Here is a 19,325-nt window from a genome sequence, read left to right on the forward strand (position 1 = left end):
CACTTAAGGGTTTGGAAAAAGCCTAAAATATCATATTTTCTAGTTATATAGAACAAAATGATCTGAGAAAGAGTTGTAGGGCAGTAAATTTCCTAGAGAAATGAGCTATACATTTCGCTTTATCTGTTTGGGAAATATGATATTTTGAGCTTTTTCTAAACCCTTAAGTGACTTTATTAGCCCCGCCCTCCCCTAATGAGAATTTAGAACAGTCCGCAATAAATTATCTCCAACCAATAAATTACACACCAAGAGGAATCCGGAAAGAATTTTAGTCAAGAAAATTCAACAAAAAATACTTTTCCTACCTTTTCTACATCAAGCATTTTTCTTAGCGTATTAATACATAATAGTGTAATTTAATGTAATTTAATCAAGTTAGTAAAATACACGTAGAATAATGCCACTATACCGGCGACCAATCAGAGCAAACCAACACATTCTGAACGCAGGAACTCCCCCGAAGAAAAGTCATTTAAGTGCTTTGTGGTGATTTTCTTGTGGAAAATTGTATTATTAGCAAGTGAAAATATGCTGGATACACAGAAATTGCACTGAAGCACCTGCTGCCACTGGAAGCTTAGCCAAATGTTGGATGTTTCGTCACAAAATAGCTAATTTTTCCAACATAACCTACAAAGGTATTTTCTATTGGTAAGGAAAATCCCCAATTAGCTGGCTAAAAAGGTCACGTAGCCTATTTTGAGACTCCCATGTCAATGTCCTGTTGGTCTTCTTCTTTCAGACTTTGCTCCTTAGATTTAGCAACTATTTATTGAGCGTGTGTGTTGCTGGGACAAGAGAAATGAAGACTTCCACGTTTGCACTCATATCAATCAATTTGATATGCTTTATCGCCCTGGCTGTGGCCGGAAGGGATTTCTATTCAATCCTCGAGGTCAAGAGGTCCGCTAGTACGAATGAAATCAAGAAGGCATACAGGAAACTCGCGGCAAAGCTCCATCCGGACAAGAACAAAGATGATCCCAATGCTTCGGAGAAGTTTCAAGATTTGGGAGCTGCCTATGAGGTGCTGTCTGATCCGGAGAAGCGAAAAACCTACGATAGATGTGGAGAAGAGTGCCTGAAGAAGGATGGCATGATGGACAATAGTGATCCCTTCTCCAGCTTCTTTGGGGACTTTGGTTTTCACTTTGGAGGCAATGAGGGTGGTCATCAGGACATGCCACGGGGTGCGAATGTCGTGATGGACCTCTATGTAACACTAGAGGAGCTCTATAGTGGGAATTTCGTGGAAATCACCCGCTTTAAGCCTGTTCTGAAGCCTGCCAGTGGAACGCGAAAGTGCAATTGCAGACAGGAGATGGTTACTCGAAGTCTCGGTCCAGGGCGCTTCCAGATGATGCAGCAAACAGTGTGCGATGAGTGCCCCAATGTGAAGCTTGTCAATGAAGAGCGAACGCTCGAAGTGGAAGTTGAGGCGGGCATGAAGGATGGCCAAGAGACGAGATTTGTTGCTGAGGGAGAACCACACATGGATGGTGAGCCTGGAGATCTCATCATTCGCATTGTGACTGTGCCACATGAGAAATTTGAGCGGCGTGGTGATGATCTCTATACCAATGTCACAATAAGTCTTCAGGTGAGTTTTTATTTTATTATATTTTTTTTAAGATTTAACTCTAAAATCCTCGAAATTTCCATCTGCGAGGACTTTCAGAGATTTCCAGAAGGATTAATTAGCACAATTTCCAGACAAATCTCTTATTCAAAACATAAATCTAAATTCAAAATGTTAAAGATTGAGAAAGTTTAGTTGGCGGAAGAAGAAACTTCCCCAAAACTAAAATCAACTTTTCAAAAACAGGACATTGCTTTCTTCTCTTTCTTCTCGCACAAATCCAAAGGCACACGAGAAAGGATTCCCATTCTGTTTTGATAAAGTTTTGATGGAAGAATAACAAAACTATATATATGAGGAAATGCATGGATAAACTTTTGAAAGATTTTAATGCAACATAATGCTTGAAGGAAAAGTCCTTTTGCAAAAGTTAGAAAGCCGGAAGGAGATGTTAAGCCTCAAACTTGGTGCTAAATATGTATTTTGCATTCAAAAGAATCGTCTTTTTAACATAAAATAGTAATATTCACGGAAGAAATAATATTTTCTCTCATAAAATTAAATATGTACAGCGTAGTTCTTAATATCTGTCCCAAATATAATTGGTTTATGAGTTCTTATGCTGGAAAGAAGTCTAATTTATTTGTTTGTGTTTATCAAATTGTAGTACAAAGCTGAAATAATTGCTGATTTATTTTATATAATTTTGTAGAGTAAAATGGGGTTAGTTTGATCATTTTTTTTTAAAGTTTTTTTTTTTAAATCTTCCTTCTGTGATTGTTTGATTTACGTGTTCTACAAATGAAAAACTCATTGTTTTTAAGATTATGTCAGTGCAATATTTCGCTGAATACGCTTTGACATTTTTATTCTCGGCTAAACAAATTAGAGTCAATTTTAAGATTCTTTGTTTTTATACTCGACAAAAAGAAATCCTTTCGTAATTTTTTTTTATGTAATCATTATTAGAGCAGATTAACATTAGCTTTTCTTTAAGTTTTTAATGAATTTCGTGCCCAACACCCAGAAAAGAATGCTTTGCCACAATCTAAGTTTACTTAAAATTCGCAATAGTTACTGTGAACCTTAACTAAGGGATGGTCACGTTATTTTGGAAACTCGGGGACTTTCAAGAGCGATTTTCAAGCCAATTTTGAAACCAAAAATTCAAAATTTGCTTGTACTCTCGTTAAATGGCCAAATAATGATAAGAATTCAGTAATTTCGATTTAGAAAATAAATTTTTGTGCTCAAAAAAATTATTTGAAATTCTCATATTTTGGCCATTTTGTTCCTGTAGAGTTTCCAAAATAACGTTACCATCCCTTAATTAAAATCAACTTTAGAACTCGCCTATCTTACCCTTTTTGTGAACATTTTGATCCATTTTCCTAGATACTAATCTTACTTATAAAATTCTAAAATTTAAAGAAAATATATTTAGTAGTTTACGAGATATTCACGAAAAAGTAATTAAAAAAAATTGTTTTGTATCTTAGCGCCTCTTGCGGTCATTTTCTGAACATTTGATGATATAAATATTTATAGAAATTCATAATTTTCGTCTGAGTACGATTTTATAGGAATCTGTTAAAAAGAACCGAAGATATGGCCGATTTTTGATAAAAGAAATCAGCGACTATTGCCTAAACTGCTTGACCGATTTTCAATTTTACACATTTGCTAAAAAGGTCATGAAAGCCCATGTAAAATATCTAAAATCCTTCACAGTTCGTTCAGATAAAGCAAAAATTAAAGAGAAAAAAGAAAGTTAATTTTGTTGAATCACTTTTACCCCAATCCTCCCCTAAATGTATGTTAATGACCGCATGGATTAGAGACAGCCTCCTGAAGCTTTTCTAACTGATGGCATCTCCTGAATAAATACACACACAGAGAGCGAGAAGGAAAAATCGATTTTTTCCCAGACATAAATTCCATTCAAACGAAAAATACTTCCAAAGCCACAAAGAAAGCACTTCAAATGGGCCTCCCTTGCCACGACTTCCCACCAAGAGCGCGCGCGAGAGAAATCCTCGGCACATTTAACCCTTATGGATGTATATTTTTCGAATATATTGCTGCAAATTTTGATGAATGCCTTCCGGCGCGGGGTGCTTGAGATTATTAATTTCGTTCACAGTGAACCCCACCACAAAATTGACTCTCACAAATTTCCTTATGGTTTGTATTTTATTTTCAAACGGAGGCTTTTGCGGGCGGAGGGGGGGTGACTGGGAAAGAAGGGGTGTGGTGGGGGGGGGGAGTGAGAGAGAGAGGGTGTAATTAAGAGTCCTCAATTAGACACAAAATAATTAATGGAATCATTCTCAACTCGTGATTCATTTCTCTTTTATTGGTGAGGAATTTCTCCCTAAGGCGGAAGTTTGGTTGGGAAGTTTTCAATCAAAATGACACCAAAACTTTATAAATGGGTGAATCGGATGATTTTTTTTAAATGGGAAAAACTCCACTGTGTGTGAAAGTTAATTAATGTAAGAGATAGATTTGCTTTATAGCAACATTTCCTTTTTTTTATCCCTTTGCATAGGATGCACTGACGGGCTTTCAGATGGAAATCACCCACCTGGATGGGCATTCTGTGGCTGTTTCGCGAGAAAAGGTAACGTGGCCGGGCGCGAGGATTCGGAAGAAGGGCGAAGGGATGCCAAACTATGAGAATAACAACCTCCACGGTACACTGTACATCACCTTTGACGTTGAATTCCCAAAGCAGGACTTTACGGAGGAGGAGAAGGAAGGTGAGTACAGAGAATGCCCCAAAACATTTAAACCTGTCCATCAAGTCTAAACTACCTCATTTTTCTCTCTCCACCAGACATTCGCCGGCTCCTCAATCAGTCGTCCAACAACAGGGTTTACAATGGCTTGAGGGCATAGATAGTGGGTGGATTAACCATGTGAGTCTGTGTGTGTGCTGTAAATATAGGAACTTTATAGAAGAGGCAATTCCAAAAAAAAAGAACATTGTGAAAGAAAATAAAACAATTCAGTGAATTAGAAAATCATCGAGTTTCATCACTCACTCTTTCAAAGTGATTAGTTTAGCACCTCTTTGGCACTCTATCACTTTCCACGTGGATTTCACCTCATACTTTTCACTCTACATTTTACTTTTCGGGATTTATTGTGTTTGTATTTCAGAATGGAGAAGTTCTTTGCGGACGAAAAAAAATTGTGCAAACAGTGAATATTGATTGGCCGTAATCTCAAGTGTTTGTCCACTACTGAAAACCACCTAAAGTGCTCAATAATTCTTGGATAGAAAATGCTCTGAAGCAAATTGAAAATAAGAAATTTATGACTTCAACATCATCGCATCAGTTTTGAATGATTGAGTACTTCCAAACTATTGTAAAAATAGATTCAAATCAATTTTTGTTTAAGGTAAGTATTGAAAGAGTTTTAAGATAGATTTACCACTTACCTTACGCTCGTGCTTTTCCAAAACAAAATGAAGAAAAAACAATTTTCTCAAAATTTCAGGGCATGAGAATTTTTCTCTGTGTTCCTTAGAATGAAATATTACTTAGCTACTGAATTCTTCGATAAAATCTTCAAAACAATACATATTGTAGGCTTTTTGTACATTATTTTTATAATCTGATGAATCAATAATGGATGAGTCTTCGTTTCTGACGTGAAGTGTTGTCGATTGGGTTAAGATCCTCAACATCATCGACAGTTTGTTGACGGTTTGTTATCAGGATCCAATGAAATTTATAGAGCGCCAGCATTGATAAAATATTGCTCTTCCATTCTATGACGAAACTTTTCCATTCATTCTCTATTTTCAAATCACAATCATTTGTAATACATATCTAACTATATATAATGGATAATACCTATTTATTGAAGTATTGAAATATTTGCTGATTAATTGCATCACTTTAGCTAATTTTTTTTTCAATGAGAAAAATGTGATGAAATGAAATATTTGGTCCAATTGGTTGAAAATTGGAGATGAACCAGATGGACAAAGGAAAGATTTACTCGCGTGCTGAATCAATCAACGCGCGATTAAGTCTTTCTTCAAAATTTAATCAGCTCCAATTTTCAGATTTTATTATTATTATTATTATTATTCTAAAATCTAAAGGAACCCAAAATATAAAAATAATAAGAATAATAATAAGAATAATAATAAGAACCCAAAATAAAAACAAAACACCTAAAATATAACGAAGTTTGAACGCGGTCTGACTGAGATAGTCAGTTATTCCGACATTAACTAATTATGAAGAATTGATCAAAATTCACAAATATTTTCCAATATTTGCCAATATTCGCTAAGATTCGGATGATTCGCAAAGATTCGCCAAAAATATCCAAAGATTCGCCAGATAAACACTCTTTGAAAGAACCATTGTGTCTAACCCCCCCCCCTCATTTCTACCTTCTTGGGTTAAATTATGTATACTCATAAGTAATAATCCTCCCTAAAATTTTGTTTTGGCTATACCCAGAAGTTCAAAACCACACGAAGACATTCAAATCAGGCAAGAGCACTCTCAAAATGATTTGTGTCACCACTGATTGCGCCATTGCAATTAAAGGATTGTTTAACCCTTTAAGGTCCATTGGGTCATACGCTGACCTAAAGACTCGATTTTAGCAATGTTTCATTTTGTATAGGTAGTTATTTTATGAATATTGAATCCAAATTAGTACAAAACTATGTCTTTACTATCCCTGATCATTTTATGACCTCTAAAGGAGATCCTCAAGGACTCACAGGATCAGGAAGGACGAAGAACCGAAAATTTTTTAGTTATGATTTTTTGTTAAAAATATCTTATTTGAGCTCAAAGGAACCCCCAAAAATTACTTTTAGTTCATCAGCTCGCTAGATTGATCGCGGTCCTTAAAGAGTTAAAATATTGAAACAAACATTTTTGATTCTAGACTATGTAGAAACCTATTTAGATAACTTGTGAAATCTAGCGTAAAGCTGTAAACTTAAAAAAAGGAGACAAACTCAATCCGGAGTGCCAGAAAAGTCTGATTTCCTCAGGGATTTCCTTAAGAAAAACCTCAATCAGTCTAAAGCTTTTGATGGTCTTCCTATCATCTTTTTTATCCATAATAAATACTTTGAAACAAACTTCTAATTAATCATTTGAGGATGATACGGAGAACACTGAAAACTCTGAACTAATTAGGGTTTTCTTTAGAAAGATTTGGCTTTTCTGGCTCTCACCGGATTCGGTGTGTGTCCTTAATAATGTTTATATTTAGATTAAATATTATTCTTTTTTTTAAACTGAATTATTAACTATTTTAACTGTGTGTCGTACTTTTCGTTTATTACTTCATCTAACTTCATTAATTTATTACAACTAAAAAGGTTACCATTCAAAAATTTACCATTTTTCTTCTATTAGTTCCTATCTATTTTGCTTTTTATCATGGAATAAGACTTGCAAAATTGTCTTTAATTGGTGATAAGATAATTTATTTCCGAAGTGGATTAATCTATGGGCTTTCTTGAAGTTTTCATTGAGAAGTTATATTTTGTAATCTCCACGAATGAAGGGGGTTTATCAAATTTGAAGAGGAGTATTATGGGTATAATCGTAAATAGTGCCTAATTAATTTTGAGCTGTGGTGCGATAAGACGACACAATATGATTTGTTGGGCAGAAAATGAATCCATGTTTGGGAAAAAGTCTCGCGAATTCCGCGCTTCTGGCGTGCGATGAAAGACACAGATAGGTGACGAAACGACGATGAGAATTTTTTTTTTTTTTTTGGTAAACATGTAGAGTGGCAAAGAAGACACCAATAATTTCTTGCAAGAAGTGAAAACAACACAGACTAGAGACTATAAATTTTTATTGACTCTCAGCTGATAGTCATCGGAATTTTATCACCTCTTTTTGCTCACTTTTTTTTCCCTTGTCTCTTCTGGCTCCCTTGTCTTTCGGAAGCGAGAGGGTGTGAGGGGGTGGGTCGTCGGGTTCTTTTCTCGATGTACGGAGGTGCGCTGTTTGTGAGATTTGAGTGACACGACAACATGACAACCCAGCTGGTGATTGATATCGGGAGGAAGCTGATAATGGGGTAATTTGCCATGGGCCAGGAGTGTGCTCAAATCAATGGAGATCATCTGGAGGAGAGCCCCACTCGAGAGGTCTCGTGGCCTGATTCTTATGGCCCACTTTGGGGCCACCAAACCATCAGAAAACGACCCATACGGATGACACGTTGCCAAGTCATTAGGTTCGCCCGCAAATTGCTCCCACTCTTTCAATCTTTATTGCTGCGGCTTCTAATCTCGTGCTGGTTGTTTTTTGCGTGTGATGTGTCCCCAAAGAAAATTGCTGCACACCTCTTTTCGGAAAATTACAAGAAATGGTGCGCGTGGCACCAATAAAAGTCAATAATTCGCGCGAGCCAGTCTTGCTTCGTTCTTTTTTTTCTTCTTGGTGCCTTATCTCCCAATGAGCTCTCCATTCTTTCCCCGCATTGTCCACAGAATGGCACGCGAAAAGACTAATAAGAAAGAAAGCGTGCGGGGGTTGGCAAAATCATCGTTGATGAGGGATCGATTGAAGTCGCATTTTTTTTTTCTTTTAGAACCTACAATGATTTAATTCTTATCTAAATTCTCGTATTTCTATCACAAGAAAATTTCTTAAGTATTTCTCTTTTTTTTCTTGGGCTTTCCTTTGAATTCACTTAATACTTTGTGAATTATTTTCTCACTTCAAAGAGAAAATTGGGATTTTCACTTTATATTGGCTTTGGACTGTAGGGGGGTTGATGTTGTGGATGTAGAGGGGGGTTGGTTGGTTGGGTTTTTTTTTAGATTAAAAGGAAGCGGGTGGCGTATAACACGTAAGATGAGATGATATTTACTTTGTGACCGTGAAGACGGGCTCATTGGGTGAGACGTGTGTGTTGGTTTTGGTGTTGTTGATGGTGGATTTGTCGGGAACATCCTCCGGATCCTCGCGCTCTTCCTCCTCGTCGATAATGCTAATATCCCTGAGGGATGGTCGGTGGCTTCTTCGCCAACCTGCAAGTTTGAAATGCAAATTGGCTTTTAGTACAATGCAATCAACTCCCAAGCGGAAATTTATCACTTTAAAATTCACTCTCTTCTCTTCCTCTATTACAGAAGGGTATTTTAATTTTAAAACTCCCCTGCAATTTTGGAAGGAATGGAAATCATATTAAATAATTTCTGTGTGTTTTAAAGGAATTGTTGGGCAGTTAAATATTTAAAGTTTTCTCCACTTTAATTGAGCAATATTATTTTATTTTTTAATGACTATAAAAGAGTAATTAAATGTAATAAATTGAAGATAATGAAATTTAAATGTTAGAAATGTCTAGATGTTTATCTAGACGTTAGAAAATCAGGACAATAAAAATCATTCGATAATTTTATCTTTAGAATTAATTGAATGATTGATCCTGATCATTGCAAAAGAACATAAAAACTTCCTTAAAGAAAAAAATAGATTGAAAGTTGAGAAGCTTCAAAATATTCACAATTTATGTGGAAAGTTTATTCAGCAAAACCTCTTACGACAAAAAGCAAAAGAAATAATTATTTGCTTAATTAATTTTGAGATTATCATGTGATTAAATTTCAACGAATTTTTTTTACTCATTTAAGTTATTTGTTCTGCTTCAAACTAGTTCATTCTCTGATATTTCCGATTTTTAATTTAAAACCAAGGGGATGCCCAACCCCGAGAAATCAGTACTTTTAGTGAGGCAGCAGGTTCTTCCGATCAAAATATGCGATCAATTTGCACAATTCCACTTGCAATCGAAAGTACATTTAATTAGCTCTCGGTTGATCCCTTCTCATCATCGAAATAACATTATTAATATAAAAAAAGTTAAAGTGTTTCTCGGGAATCGGTCGAGATTGGGCGAGATTCGAGAATTCCTCATACATTTTGTTCAACAAAAAGTGACTTTTCTTCACTGAAAATGAGGTTAAACCATCCCCTTGTTTAAAACATACACACACGAAAAACATTCTCAAGCTGTTCTAATAGAAAGATAAAACAATTTAACACTTTACCTTCAACAATGTGCGGCTGTCGAGTTTTCGTGAGTAATTTGGTTCCGGTAATGGAGATGAGAATAGCTCCGAGAGGAGCTGTGAGGACGATACTGAGGACACAGAGTGTTAGAGTTTTATCCGCCCAATCTCGTTCGTCGTCAGATGAGTTATCTGTCAAGTACTTCATGGCCACAGGTCCAAGGGCTGCTTGTACAGTAGCCTTGGCTGACCACGAGAGAGCCACAAAAATTCTCTCCTTCCAATTGAGCCCATCCCCGAAGGCAATGGCAATTGTGCTCAAAATTCTGATTACTCCACTGGTAACAAGGCATGCTAGGCCCAGGTACACCATATCGGCGTCTAGTTCATTGATCTTCACAGCCGCCCCCGTAATTCCGAAAAGAATCGGTTCGAAGATCATCCAGAATATCTCAAAGGCCGTTGACACAGGGTTGTCTTCCATATCATAGCCCTGCTGGCACCAAAAGTAATTGCTGACGAAAGCAGCAAAGACCACCCCAAGGGGTCCAGCACCCTCGAAACCAATCATTTCACTCCCAAAAACAGCCAGGAGTCCGCCCCCAAAGAGCATCAATGTTCTAGAATAAAAAAGGGGATAAAAAGAAGTCATGCTTGTAAATTCTCATAACAACGTTAATGCTTTTCCATATTGGAAAAATTTCGCACGACACATCTCTAATTATGGAAAAACACGCAAATTTAACGTGATAATTGTCAATAATTTTGAGGTCATTCCTTTTTTTGTCAACAAATTAATGAAAAGTTAATAAAGCAATAAAGTTTATGGCCATGATCAAGTTTTGATGAGAATTTTGTTATTTTGGAATTCAAACTCACCGTATTGGAACGGCATAGGGGTCACCCTTTTCGGGGACATAGCGACTCAGGAAGCCCCAAACAACTCCAAAGCCAAGTCCTCCGACTATGCAAACCGGCGCCTGGGCAATCTGATAGCCGAGACTACTTTCGGAGAACATGATGCTGCTGATGATCCCAAAAACTGCCACAGAGGCAGCATCGTCAATTCCAGCCACTGCTACAATGAGCGTTGGAATACCTTTGGCCACACCATAGCCTTTGGTGCGCAATCTAAAGAGGCAAGGCACCACAACAGCCGGCGATACGGCTGCAATGATGGAACCAAGCATAAATCCCCAAATCCATGGAAGTCCCAACAGGAAGTGGGTCATGACGCCAATTATAACGGCTTCAACTGTCCACGGAACGAGACCAAGCTTGAGGATTGTAATGTAGACCCTCTTAAAGGCATCTGGGTCCATCTCAAGTCCAGCTCTAATTAGAATGATGACTAAAGCAAATTTACGAAGTTCAGCTGTTACGTGTGAAAATTCTCCTTCGAGATTTACCCAACTGTAAAAAAAAGGTATTCCCATTGATCCTTGCTGTTGCTTAGGGGAAAAAAAGGCTGGAAAATGACAAAGAAAACTCACCCAACATTCTGGAAGAGGATACCAACGAGAAGCATGCCAATTAGGCGTGGCAGTGTTGTGAGAGACATGAGCCAACCGCCAAAATTGGCGGCAACAGTTAGTACCACGAGACCAAAGAGCTGACCTCCAGGTGCTGCAGAATCACCTATGATTGCAAAGGCCGTTACCCAAATGAGTACCCCAATAAGGATGAGGGCTAGCAAGTTTGCAAATTGCCGGTATGAGGGGCAAAGGGGGAATGGGCAAATCTTCTGCCAATATTTTGGTTCCCACGATGGTGTTGTGTAGGTTGTGCGGCAACGCATACAAAATGCAAATATCCAAGAGTGCTCCAGGTGATTTTCATCCTGATGAGCTGGAGCACGGGAATGGTAGCTCTCGGCGGTGGAATGCTTCTTCATGCGTGCATCACCATTGTTGGCTTTAGCATCGTGCGAATGATGACTCTGAAGGGACTCGTTGTCCATTGTGGTGTTATGGAGGATACTCTTCCGGTGGACTGGTCCAATTTCAGAATGATCTGAAGTCTGCAATTCAAATAATTGTTCATGAATAAAGAGATTTTGGGCATATTTTCCATTTAAACAATGTACATAAGTTCCCTACAGAACGACATATCACGTGTTCACAGCAGTTCTTGCATGTTGGCAAGTCCTTATTTTAACGATCATCAAATTGAGCTGAATAAATTGAAAAGTTCTTTTTTTTTGACAATATTTTGCTGTTAATATTTTCTTTTTTTTTTAATAATTAAGTGTGTCGTTCTGCAGGGAATTCAATGCAGATATATAAAGCTTCTATTAACCCAAGTTTCGCAGGCTCAAGTTTGTTGGACTTTTAATATTAAAGAATATCCGTTATATTTTTCATTTCTACCTCCCAAATTCACCAATTATTAGCCCCCGTATTAATGTCGCTAAATCTTGAGTCATTGAATATTTTCCTTATAACATTGACCACATAAACAAAACAAACGATCCACAATACGACATGAAAATTTTCAGCCTACACTGCCCATCTTGGTTGTTGATGAGCAGTTTAAAGCATAAACAATGAGTTTTTTTGTTGATGAAAATTTTGATTGTCTTTTTTACACTGTGTTTTGATATCTCATGGCTAAATAAAGGAAAATGATTGTTCGGGAGAGAAAAAAGAGCAGACGCCACATATTCAGCAGGATTTATGAATAATGCAGGGAGCTGTAAAAAAAAATCCCAGCAAATCATAAGTTCTGCAGAAGGCACGTGTCAGGATTACAAAATGCAGAGTTAGAAAAAAAATCCTGGACTTGTGTGACTTTCTAGCACACGACAAAATGCATAACTTCTGGGCAAAAAAAAGTGTTGCAAGTCTTTGACGGGAAAAGTTTGTGGGTGGAAGTGAAAATTTAATAATGTTCAAAATGGGCAAACTTTGAGTAATCTTCCATATGGAGAGGATGTCTACATTTCACTTCTTGCAGAGAAACATCTCGTATGGAATTGAAATGTATTAAAAAGAAAGAAATATGAAAATTATTATTAAAATTGTTGCAGAAACAAAATAAACATAAGCTTTTGAATCTTATCTTAAAATGTAATATTTCACTTGAGAAACATAAATCAGTTTAATCCCTCTCTTAATTCATAAGTCCTTATATTAAAAATGTTCAGAAAATAGAATTTATCATGCTAAAACAACATACTTGTAGATTACACAATGTCCTTTTAAAGTAAGTGTCAAGTATACATTATATAACACTTTATTAATTAATCTTCAAAATCAAGTACATACAAGAATTGTTAACTAATATTGTTCTTCAACCTTGATTTATAAATGATCAGTAATAAGTAGTTTCATGCCAATAAATTATGTAATATGAAATTTGATAATAGTATTAATTTATCGATGTAAAGGAGTTTATTCGTCAATGTACATAGTATAGAAAAATCAGTCGTTCCAGTAAACAATGGAATATGCGTTCTTGTAGAGAATCAAAGAAAGAATAAGAAATCGTCAAAGATTTCCCATTTTCCACTGATTAGAATCAACGGAATCAACTGGGAAATTTCGGCAAAAATTTGCCTAAAAATGAAAAAAATGACGTCATTGTTTAAATCTTAGGGCAAATTAATATTGTTAGTTGAAGTTTTTTAAATTAAAAGTATACGAAAGAAGAAATAAAACGCCAAATAAATATCTATCTACTTTAGAAGAAAAAGCATTTAGATATATAGAGAGACGACACAAAATAATCATGAAGATATTCACAATGAATAAGAAGTCCTGGACATACTATACACGAAAATGTCTCAATACGACTATTTCATGAATTCTATCATCAATTTCTTCGTTCTGTCTATGCAGAAAACAAACCTGAGATATTTTCCGCTTTGGGTTTTGCTCGAATCCCATATTGTCGTACCCATGGCGTGCCTCCACGGGGTCTGTCACAATGCTCACCTTGCGGCGGGTGTCCGTATGTATGGCATGCGGTGCAGGTGATGATGGTTGCACCGTAATAACCTGAGGATCAGTTGAGCTCTCGTTGTGTGCCATCGCAATCGATGCTCACGATTATCTTTATGTCACCCCGCAAGACGTCCTGCCGAAGGAATTTTATATTTTATTATTCTCTGTGTGCGCCACTTGAGACACAATACTTCACGTGGAAACGTGTGCTCTTGAGAAATTTCCACCATATAGCAAGAAAATCCCACAAGATTATGAAACAGTAGCTTTTGCGCCACAAATCAGTAATAGAGGCTAAACTTATTATCACTTATCAGGTGAAGAGAGGAGGAAATAAAAAAAAGTGCGGGGCCATCGAGGGAAAACGGCGAAAAATTTCAAAGTGTGTAAATAGTTTTCCACTTCTAACATTTTCACCGATCTTAAGTAACTTCGTGTTGACAATCACTTAAAGTGTCTCCGCCGCATCTACTTCAGCTGCTGTTTATTTCACACTAAAAATTACAAAAATCACCTTTGTCTTTCGTGGTTAAAAATTTTTGTACCTGTTTCGGCCAAAAAAGAAAAGGCCCCACAAAAATTAGTGTAAATGTGAATTCAGTGGTTTTCACTTGAATTTTATGTGGGCAAAGACGAGATAATTGGGAGAAAATTAAATTCTGAGAAGAGGAATAGTTTAAATTTGGTATGGAGAGGAAGTTATGAGTCATGGGTATACATAAAAGATTCATTCCATAGGAATTCTTTAGGAAATTCTCTGTTTTGCAACTAAAAATGAATTTGGGAGTTTTTATGCATTTTTGGCTGCATTCCAGAACTTTAAAATGTCAATACGTTCACTGTGAAATCTTTAAGAACTTAGAAGAGAATTATAAGGAATTTATTCCTTCTCTCCATACCTGGGTAAAAAAAATATTGGAACAGAAAAACACACAATTTCGATATAGGAAAGGAACACCAACTAATTACTCAACTACACAGATTCCGAAAATATTACCTATTTGTGTGTTATGTATAAAAAAAACATCAAGAACTTTTATGATTCTATGAAAGTTCTGAACATAAAATTCTCCAAGAATCGTCATTCAACCTGTTTATTGCTTCAAAAATCGTGCAAAAAGTCCTGGTCAATACCTAAAGTTCTATAGGAAAAGAGTCGTAAAGATAAATTCTTTTCCAAATATTTTCATTTTTTAATCGATTGGTGATTGATTGGAGTGGGGGAAAAATTTCTAAAGATTAAAATTTTTTCAAAGCGCTAGTTCTCTGTAAAATAAATGTAAATTTTAAGAACTATTTTAGAGGACTTGAATTACAATTTTTACTTAAGGCTCCAACAGATGGACGAGAAATTCCTCGTGTGGTGCGGCGCGGCGAGGATTTCGTGGCCCATCGTCGCTTCGGATTGGCCGAAAAACATTCTCGCACGGTGCGGTGAGAGTGTGTGAGCCATCTCTCGCTTCTGATTGGCCGAAAACCTCGCCGCACCGCACCGCACGAGGAATTTCTCGTCCATCTGTTGGAGCCTTTAGACCTGAAAGTTTATTTATATGGGTAAATTCTTGTTTAAATGTAAGAAGAAATTACTGTAAAGATAATTACTAGATGTCATACGTTTTTTGTACTTAACCAGAATATGGTACAGAAAAACTAAAAATAAATAACAAAACCGTATGACTAAATCTTTTAGCCATAAAGTTTAACTAAAGAAAAAGTTTTTACGTAGTAAACCATGAGAAAATCATTAAAAAAGATTTCGTCACAAATGTACCTAATTCTTTAGAGTTTATTTCCCATTACACACTGCGATAAACATAGTTTCAGAAAAATTAGCAAAAATAATGAAACTTTATTACGGAACTGGTAAATTAAATTTTTTTTGCTATTTTCATAATTCTGAACATATTTGCAGATACTTAATTTAACAATTTGTATACACACATTTACAACTTTGAAAAATTGTAAAGTATTTTTTGTGTTGAGTTTTGGTGATAAAACTTTTTAAGAGTTCACATAGAAAAAGAAAGTTAATGGAAACATTTTCTTTATTCATTTTTTTTAATAGAAAAAAAATCAGTTTTTCGTTTTTGTAGTCCTTCAAAAATTGATGATACAAATTAACTTCATTTTAAAGATTAGATTTTTTAATCTTTTAATGAAATTTTAATAATATTATTCGTTCATTCACATCGGTGAAGTCGGTTTTACAAAAAGTAAAGAATAAGTCGTTATTGAACTAAAATAAATCTATTTTTTGTGGTTTTTTTTTTCACCTAAGTTGACTAACTTATAGCCGGAACTGACAATCAGAATTACTATAACATAAAAAGAAAATAAAGAAAAACTGTTTTAAAAAATCCCAAGTGTTTTATAACAACAACTGTCATAAGAAGCAAAATGTAAATAAAATACTTAAGTATATTATTTATATAAATAATTAACCTTGCAGAATTGTCTGTTATAATATTATCTACAAACTTGAAAATTAAAATTTTTAAACTCAACGTAAAATTATTTTTTTGCTGTAATTTTTTTGCATGTTTTAAGGTTAGTATGATGAAATTAGGAAAATTAAGATATTGAGCCTGCAAATTTTATCAGGAAGTTTTCACGCGCACCTTGCACGACAATTTGCTTTTCTGCTAAATTCTGTGTCTGGAGGACGTTTAAATTATTTGATGGAAAATTTATCTAAATCGGTCAAGGCATCTCAGGCGTCTAGACAATACAGTGCTAAACTTGATATACATACCTACTAAAGAAAATGTTGTGAATTGAATAAAGAAGGTCCTCTTATTTATCGGTAAAACCGAGAAATTTTTCTATACAAGTGACAAACTTTGTGACAAACATGCGCGACCTATCTTTTCGCGAAATCCAGAAGATTCTAGATTAATCCTTGTACTGCGAAAGAACGCTACTGAAATGATGACCAATCTTGTGGAACAACCCTAACTTAGAAAAAACTTTCCAATTATGATGAATGTGTCAGTCGCAAATTGAGCAAGTATTTTTTCATCTCCTGTCCATTTCCACCGTCAGAGTGACGGAAAGGTGTTAATTAAATTAACATGCCGAAGATCAAAATGCGCGTATCTGGGAAAAACGATCCCCATGGGTCGCACAAGCGTCGATTGAGATATATCGACATGGGCGAATGTGTAACAATCAAATTTAAATCTATTAGCATTCAAATGATAATAGCAAATCAATTTAGTCCGATGATTGATTTCATTTTGCTAATTGATGAGCCATTTCTAATGTCAACCACTCTCACGCGATTGCCTCCGCGAGGCCCCATCATTTTATTGCTTCTTCTTTTTTCTGTTCTTTATTCGCTATATTAATAAATTCGCAATGAAAACACTTTCGCGGCAATCAATGGGGGAGAAGAGGTCGGAGGACTCTGTCGACACTAAAACAAATTCACGTGATGCCTGGCCTTATGTCCATCACGTGGCTGGGGCCAATTGTTTGAAATGATGCGCGCAAGATCACGGATCGATTGCTTTTTTTCCCGCAAACTTTATCACTTGTGCGTGAACATATTTATTTGGATTATTAATTTTTCGCACAGGCCATACCTCTGACAATTTAGCATCTTCACTTATCGTTTCACTCAAAATCATTTGCAAATTATGCGATAAAATGGGCAACGAAATTTTTTCTCTTCTCTTCCAATCAATGCGCGCTTCACCTGACCACACCGCATTTCTCTGTTGTCGATCTCTAGAGATTCCGAGCGCACAATTTGTGGGAATTTCCGGGATTTTGTCGTGCTGACAACAAAAGTGGGTGGAAATTGTCGATGATTTTTGCATGAAAAAAGACCTTATTCTGGGCAATCGGAGTCAGTCACATGCGCCAAGCAATTTAGCACACAAATTGTGCACCTTTTTTTATCACATAATAATTTACTTTTTATCACTTTGCACCCACACTCACCTTGCTGCATAAATGTTTTGAAGGGGAATTGGTGTCCAAGAACGGCACTCTTGCGCACTCAATCACTTTATTAGTCCATCAATTTTGGCACGCTCTCGTCCAAAAATAAATAAAGCAACAACCACCTCTTTTCACTTTTGCACTTTTATTTTTATGTCCCCCACCAAAAATGGGATAATTTCAACAAGATTTTGAGGGAATTTAAAAAAAAATAAAGGAAAATCAGTGCTAAAAGCTCTCCAAGTGAAGCACCCAAGTGACTAAACACTGATCCCACGGAAGGCTAAGGCAAAATAAAGTGATTCTCGCCTATGAGGCATCTTTTTATACTCGAGCCACTTTGTGATAATGTTGTACAACCAATTCGAGCTTCGATATATCTGATTGACACACTCTAGTGTGAATGAATATTATGTACGATGTATTGTTTTTCTTGTAAAAGTTACACTGATAAAAATTTTGGGTCTATTTGCATGCCTAAAATGCTCCACGTGCTCCATAAAATACTACATGATCGAGAAATTAGCCGTTTGATCCAAACAAAATTTATTAAATTGGAAAAATGTTTTTCTTGCTGTAATTTATTTATAAGTCATTAGAAAAAAATTAGTAATATTTTAGATCTCTATGTGTTGTGTAGACTCTTATGTATGTATAAAAAATGAGCAAAGTTGTAAACCAGTAAGATTTAATGAGCAGCAAAATATTTTTTTATCAAAATAAAAAAAAGCTTACATAAAAAAGAATCATAGCTTAAAACGTAAAAGAAAGGCGTAAAAAGATGTGAAAGCTCTAGCATAAACAGCATAACCTAAAATTTAAATTTAAAATTGTTTAAATTGCTTGTTTTTGTTTAAAAGTTTTTTTTATGATATAGTTTTGTTTTATAGTAAAATAAATAAGTATTTACTACATTTATGACTTTTATATATTGGTTCTTTCTTCAAGTAACTTTCATATAGCAAAACCGATTTTTTCAAGATGGCGGCTATTTAAAAAGTCACATCTCTCTTAAAATTTTGGGACTTCAACAGTTTCCAGCATATTATTTCCAGCTCTATAGCTTTTTAAAGAGCAAAGCTTTCAGAAAATAGGCCAAGCCATTAAAATAAAATAAATTGTATCAACAAGTGTCTCCCCATTTCTATCAGTGCAGCTTTCATCACTTACGGGTTTTGCACACTTATAGCTGAATTTTTACGTACGATCAACCAGGAGTGTACATCAAAGAGTAGCACTGAAATTATCTCACTGATAGTAAGTACAAAATTGAAAATTGCTCAATTCACATTTCAAGTGGCAGACTTTTGAAGAAATATGAATTTCCCCCGTCGTCTGCCTGAAATTTCCCTTCATGATCATCAACTGACCAATTTCTTCAGCCCAGTCACACGACCACCCGTGCCCATAATCCAGTTCAATCGGGTTTAATGTGGTTGAATCATCCGAGACAGATAGTACGGGGAATTATAATCACTTTTTAGATACACCACAAGCAATTTTACATGAGGTATCCCCAAATACCACTGTTGACAAACCGTATGAGACAATTTAAATAATATGGACGCAATTTCATGGGTTAGGACCGCCCCCGTACAGGGACCAGAAGGCGCGCACATGTACCAACGACATTAAATTAAACATTAAACCCCAAATAATCCTCAATTAAAATGAATTAATTGAAAGGCAGCAGTTTTGGCGCCATTGATTTATCCATGAAAATTATCTCGTGCACAAAACACTTCCTGCCCATCGAAAATTACCCGAAAATACACCGAAAACTTTACAGCTTTGCAATAAAAGTAACTGCGAAATGACGAGAAAAAGA

General features: G+C 35.8%; 2 protein-coding genes across 3 annotated transcripts; one reads left to right on the forward strand and one right to left on the reverse strand.

Moving 5' to 3' along the window:
• Positions 1–399: 399 nt before the first annotated feature.
• Positions 400–4,608, forward strand: LOC129791001 (dnaJ homolog shv). Its single transcript, XM_055828872.1, has 4 exons — positions 400–654; positions 746–1,603; positions 4,134–4,344; positions 4,422–4,608. Exons 2-4 carry the CDS (start codon positions 806–808, stop codon positions 4,481–4,483), a joined length of 1,071 nt encoding a protein of 356 aa, XP_055684847.1. The 5' UTR covers positions 400–654; positions 746–805; the 3' UTR covers positions 4,484–4,608.
• A 2,813-nt stretch (positions 4,609–7,421) lies between these two features.
• LOC129790998 (sodium/hydrogen exchanger 9B2) lies at positions 7,422–17,878 on the reverse strand. Of its 2 annotated transcripts, XM_055828864.1 has the most exons (6): positions 17,498–17,878; positions 13,457–13,685; positions 11,102–11,628; positions 10,488–11,021; positions 9,648–10,228; positions 7,422–8,624 (listed from the first exon to the last, which is right to left on the reverse strand). In XM_055828864.1, exons 2-6 carry the CDS (start codon positions 13,637–13,639, stop codon positions 8,461–8,463), a joined length of 1,989 nt encoding a protein of 662 aa, XP_055684839.1. In that variant the 5' UTR covers positions 13,640–13,685; positions 17,498–17,878; the 3' UTR covers positions 7,422–8,460. The 2 variants fall into 2 exon arrangements, with proteins under 2 accessions (XP_055684839.1, XP_055684840.1); XM_055828865.1 differs by lacking the exon at positions 13,457–13,685 and having other exon boundaries at positions 17,498–17,789.
• Between the last annotated feature and the right edge of the window lie 1,447 nt (positions 17,879–19,325).

The sequence above is a fragment of the Lutzomyia longipalpis genome, chromosome 2 (genome assembly GCF_024334085.1).
Source record: "Lutzomyia longipalpis isolate SR_M1_2022 chromosome 2, ASM2433408v1".
In the NCBI taxonomy this organism is placed as follows: domain Eukaryota; kingdom Metazoa; phylum Arthropoda; class Insecta; order Diptera; family Psychodidae; genus Lutzomyia; species Lutzomyia longipalpis.

Excerpts from the sequence above, each read along its gene's own strand:
- LOC129790998 (XM_055828864.1), bottom strand. The coding sequence starts at position 13,639 with ATGGCACACAACGAGAGCTCAACTGATCCTCAGGTTATTACGGTGCAA. Across the intron at positions 11,022-11,101 it reads ATCCTCTTCCAGAATGTTGG|TTGGGTAAATCTCGAAGGAG; the intron begins GTGAGTTTTCTT and ends TTTTTTTTACAG. Across the intron at positions 10,229-10,487 it reads CCCTATGCCGTTCCAATACG|AACATTGATGCTCTTTGGGG; the intron begins GTGAGTTTGAAT and ends TTTTTATTCTAG.
- LOC129791001 (XM_055828872.1), top strand. The coding sequence starts at position 806 with ATGAAGACTTCCACGTTTGCACTCATATCAATCAATTTGATATGCTTT. Across the intron at positions 1,604-4,133 it reads ATGTCACAATAAGTCTTCAG|GATGCACTGACGGGCTTTCA; the intron begins GTGAGTTTTTAT and ends CCCTTTGCATAG. Across the intron at positions 4,345-4,421 it reads TACGGAGGAGGAGAAGGAAG|ACATTCGCCGGCTCCTCAAT; the intron begins GTGAGTACAGAG and ends TCTCTCCACCAG.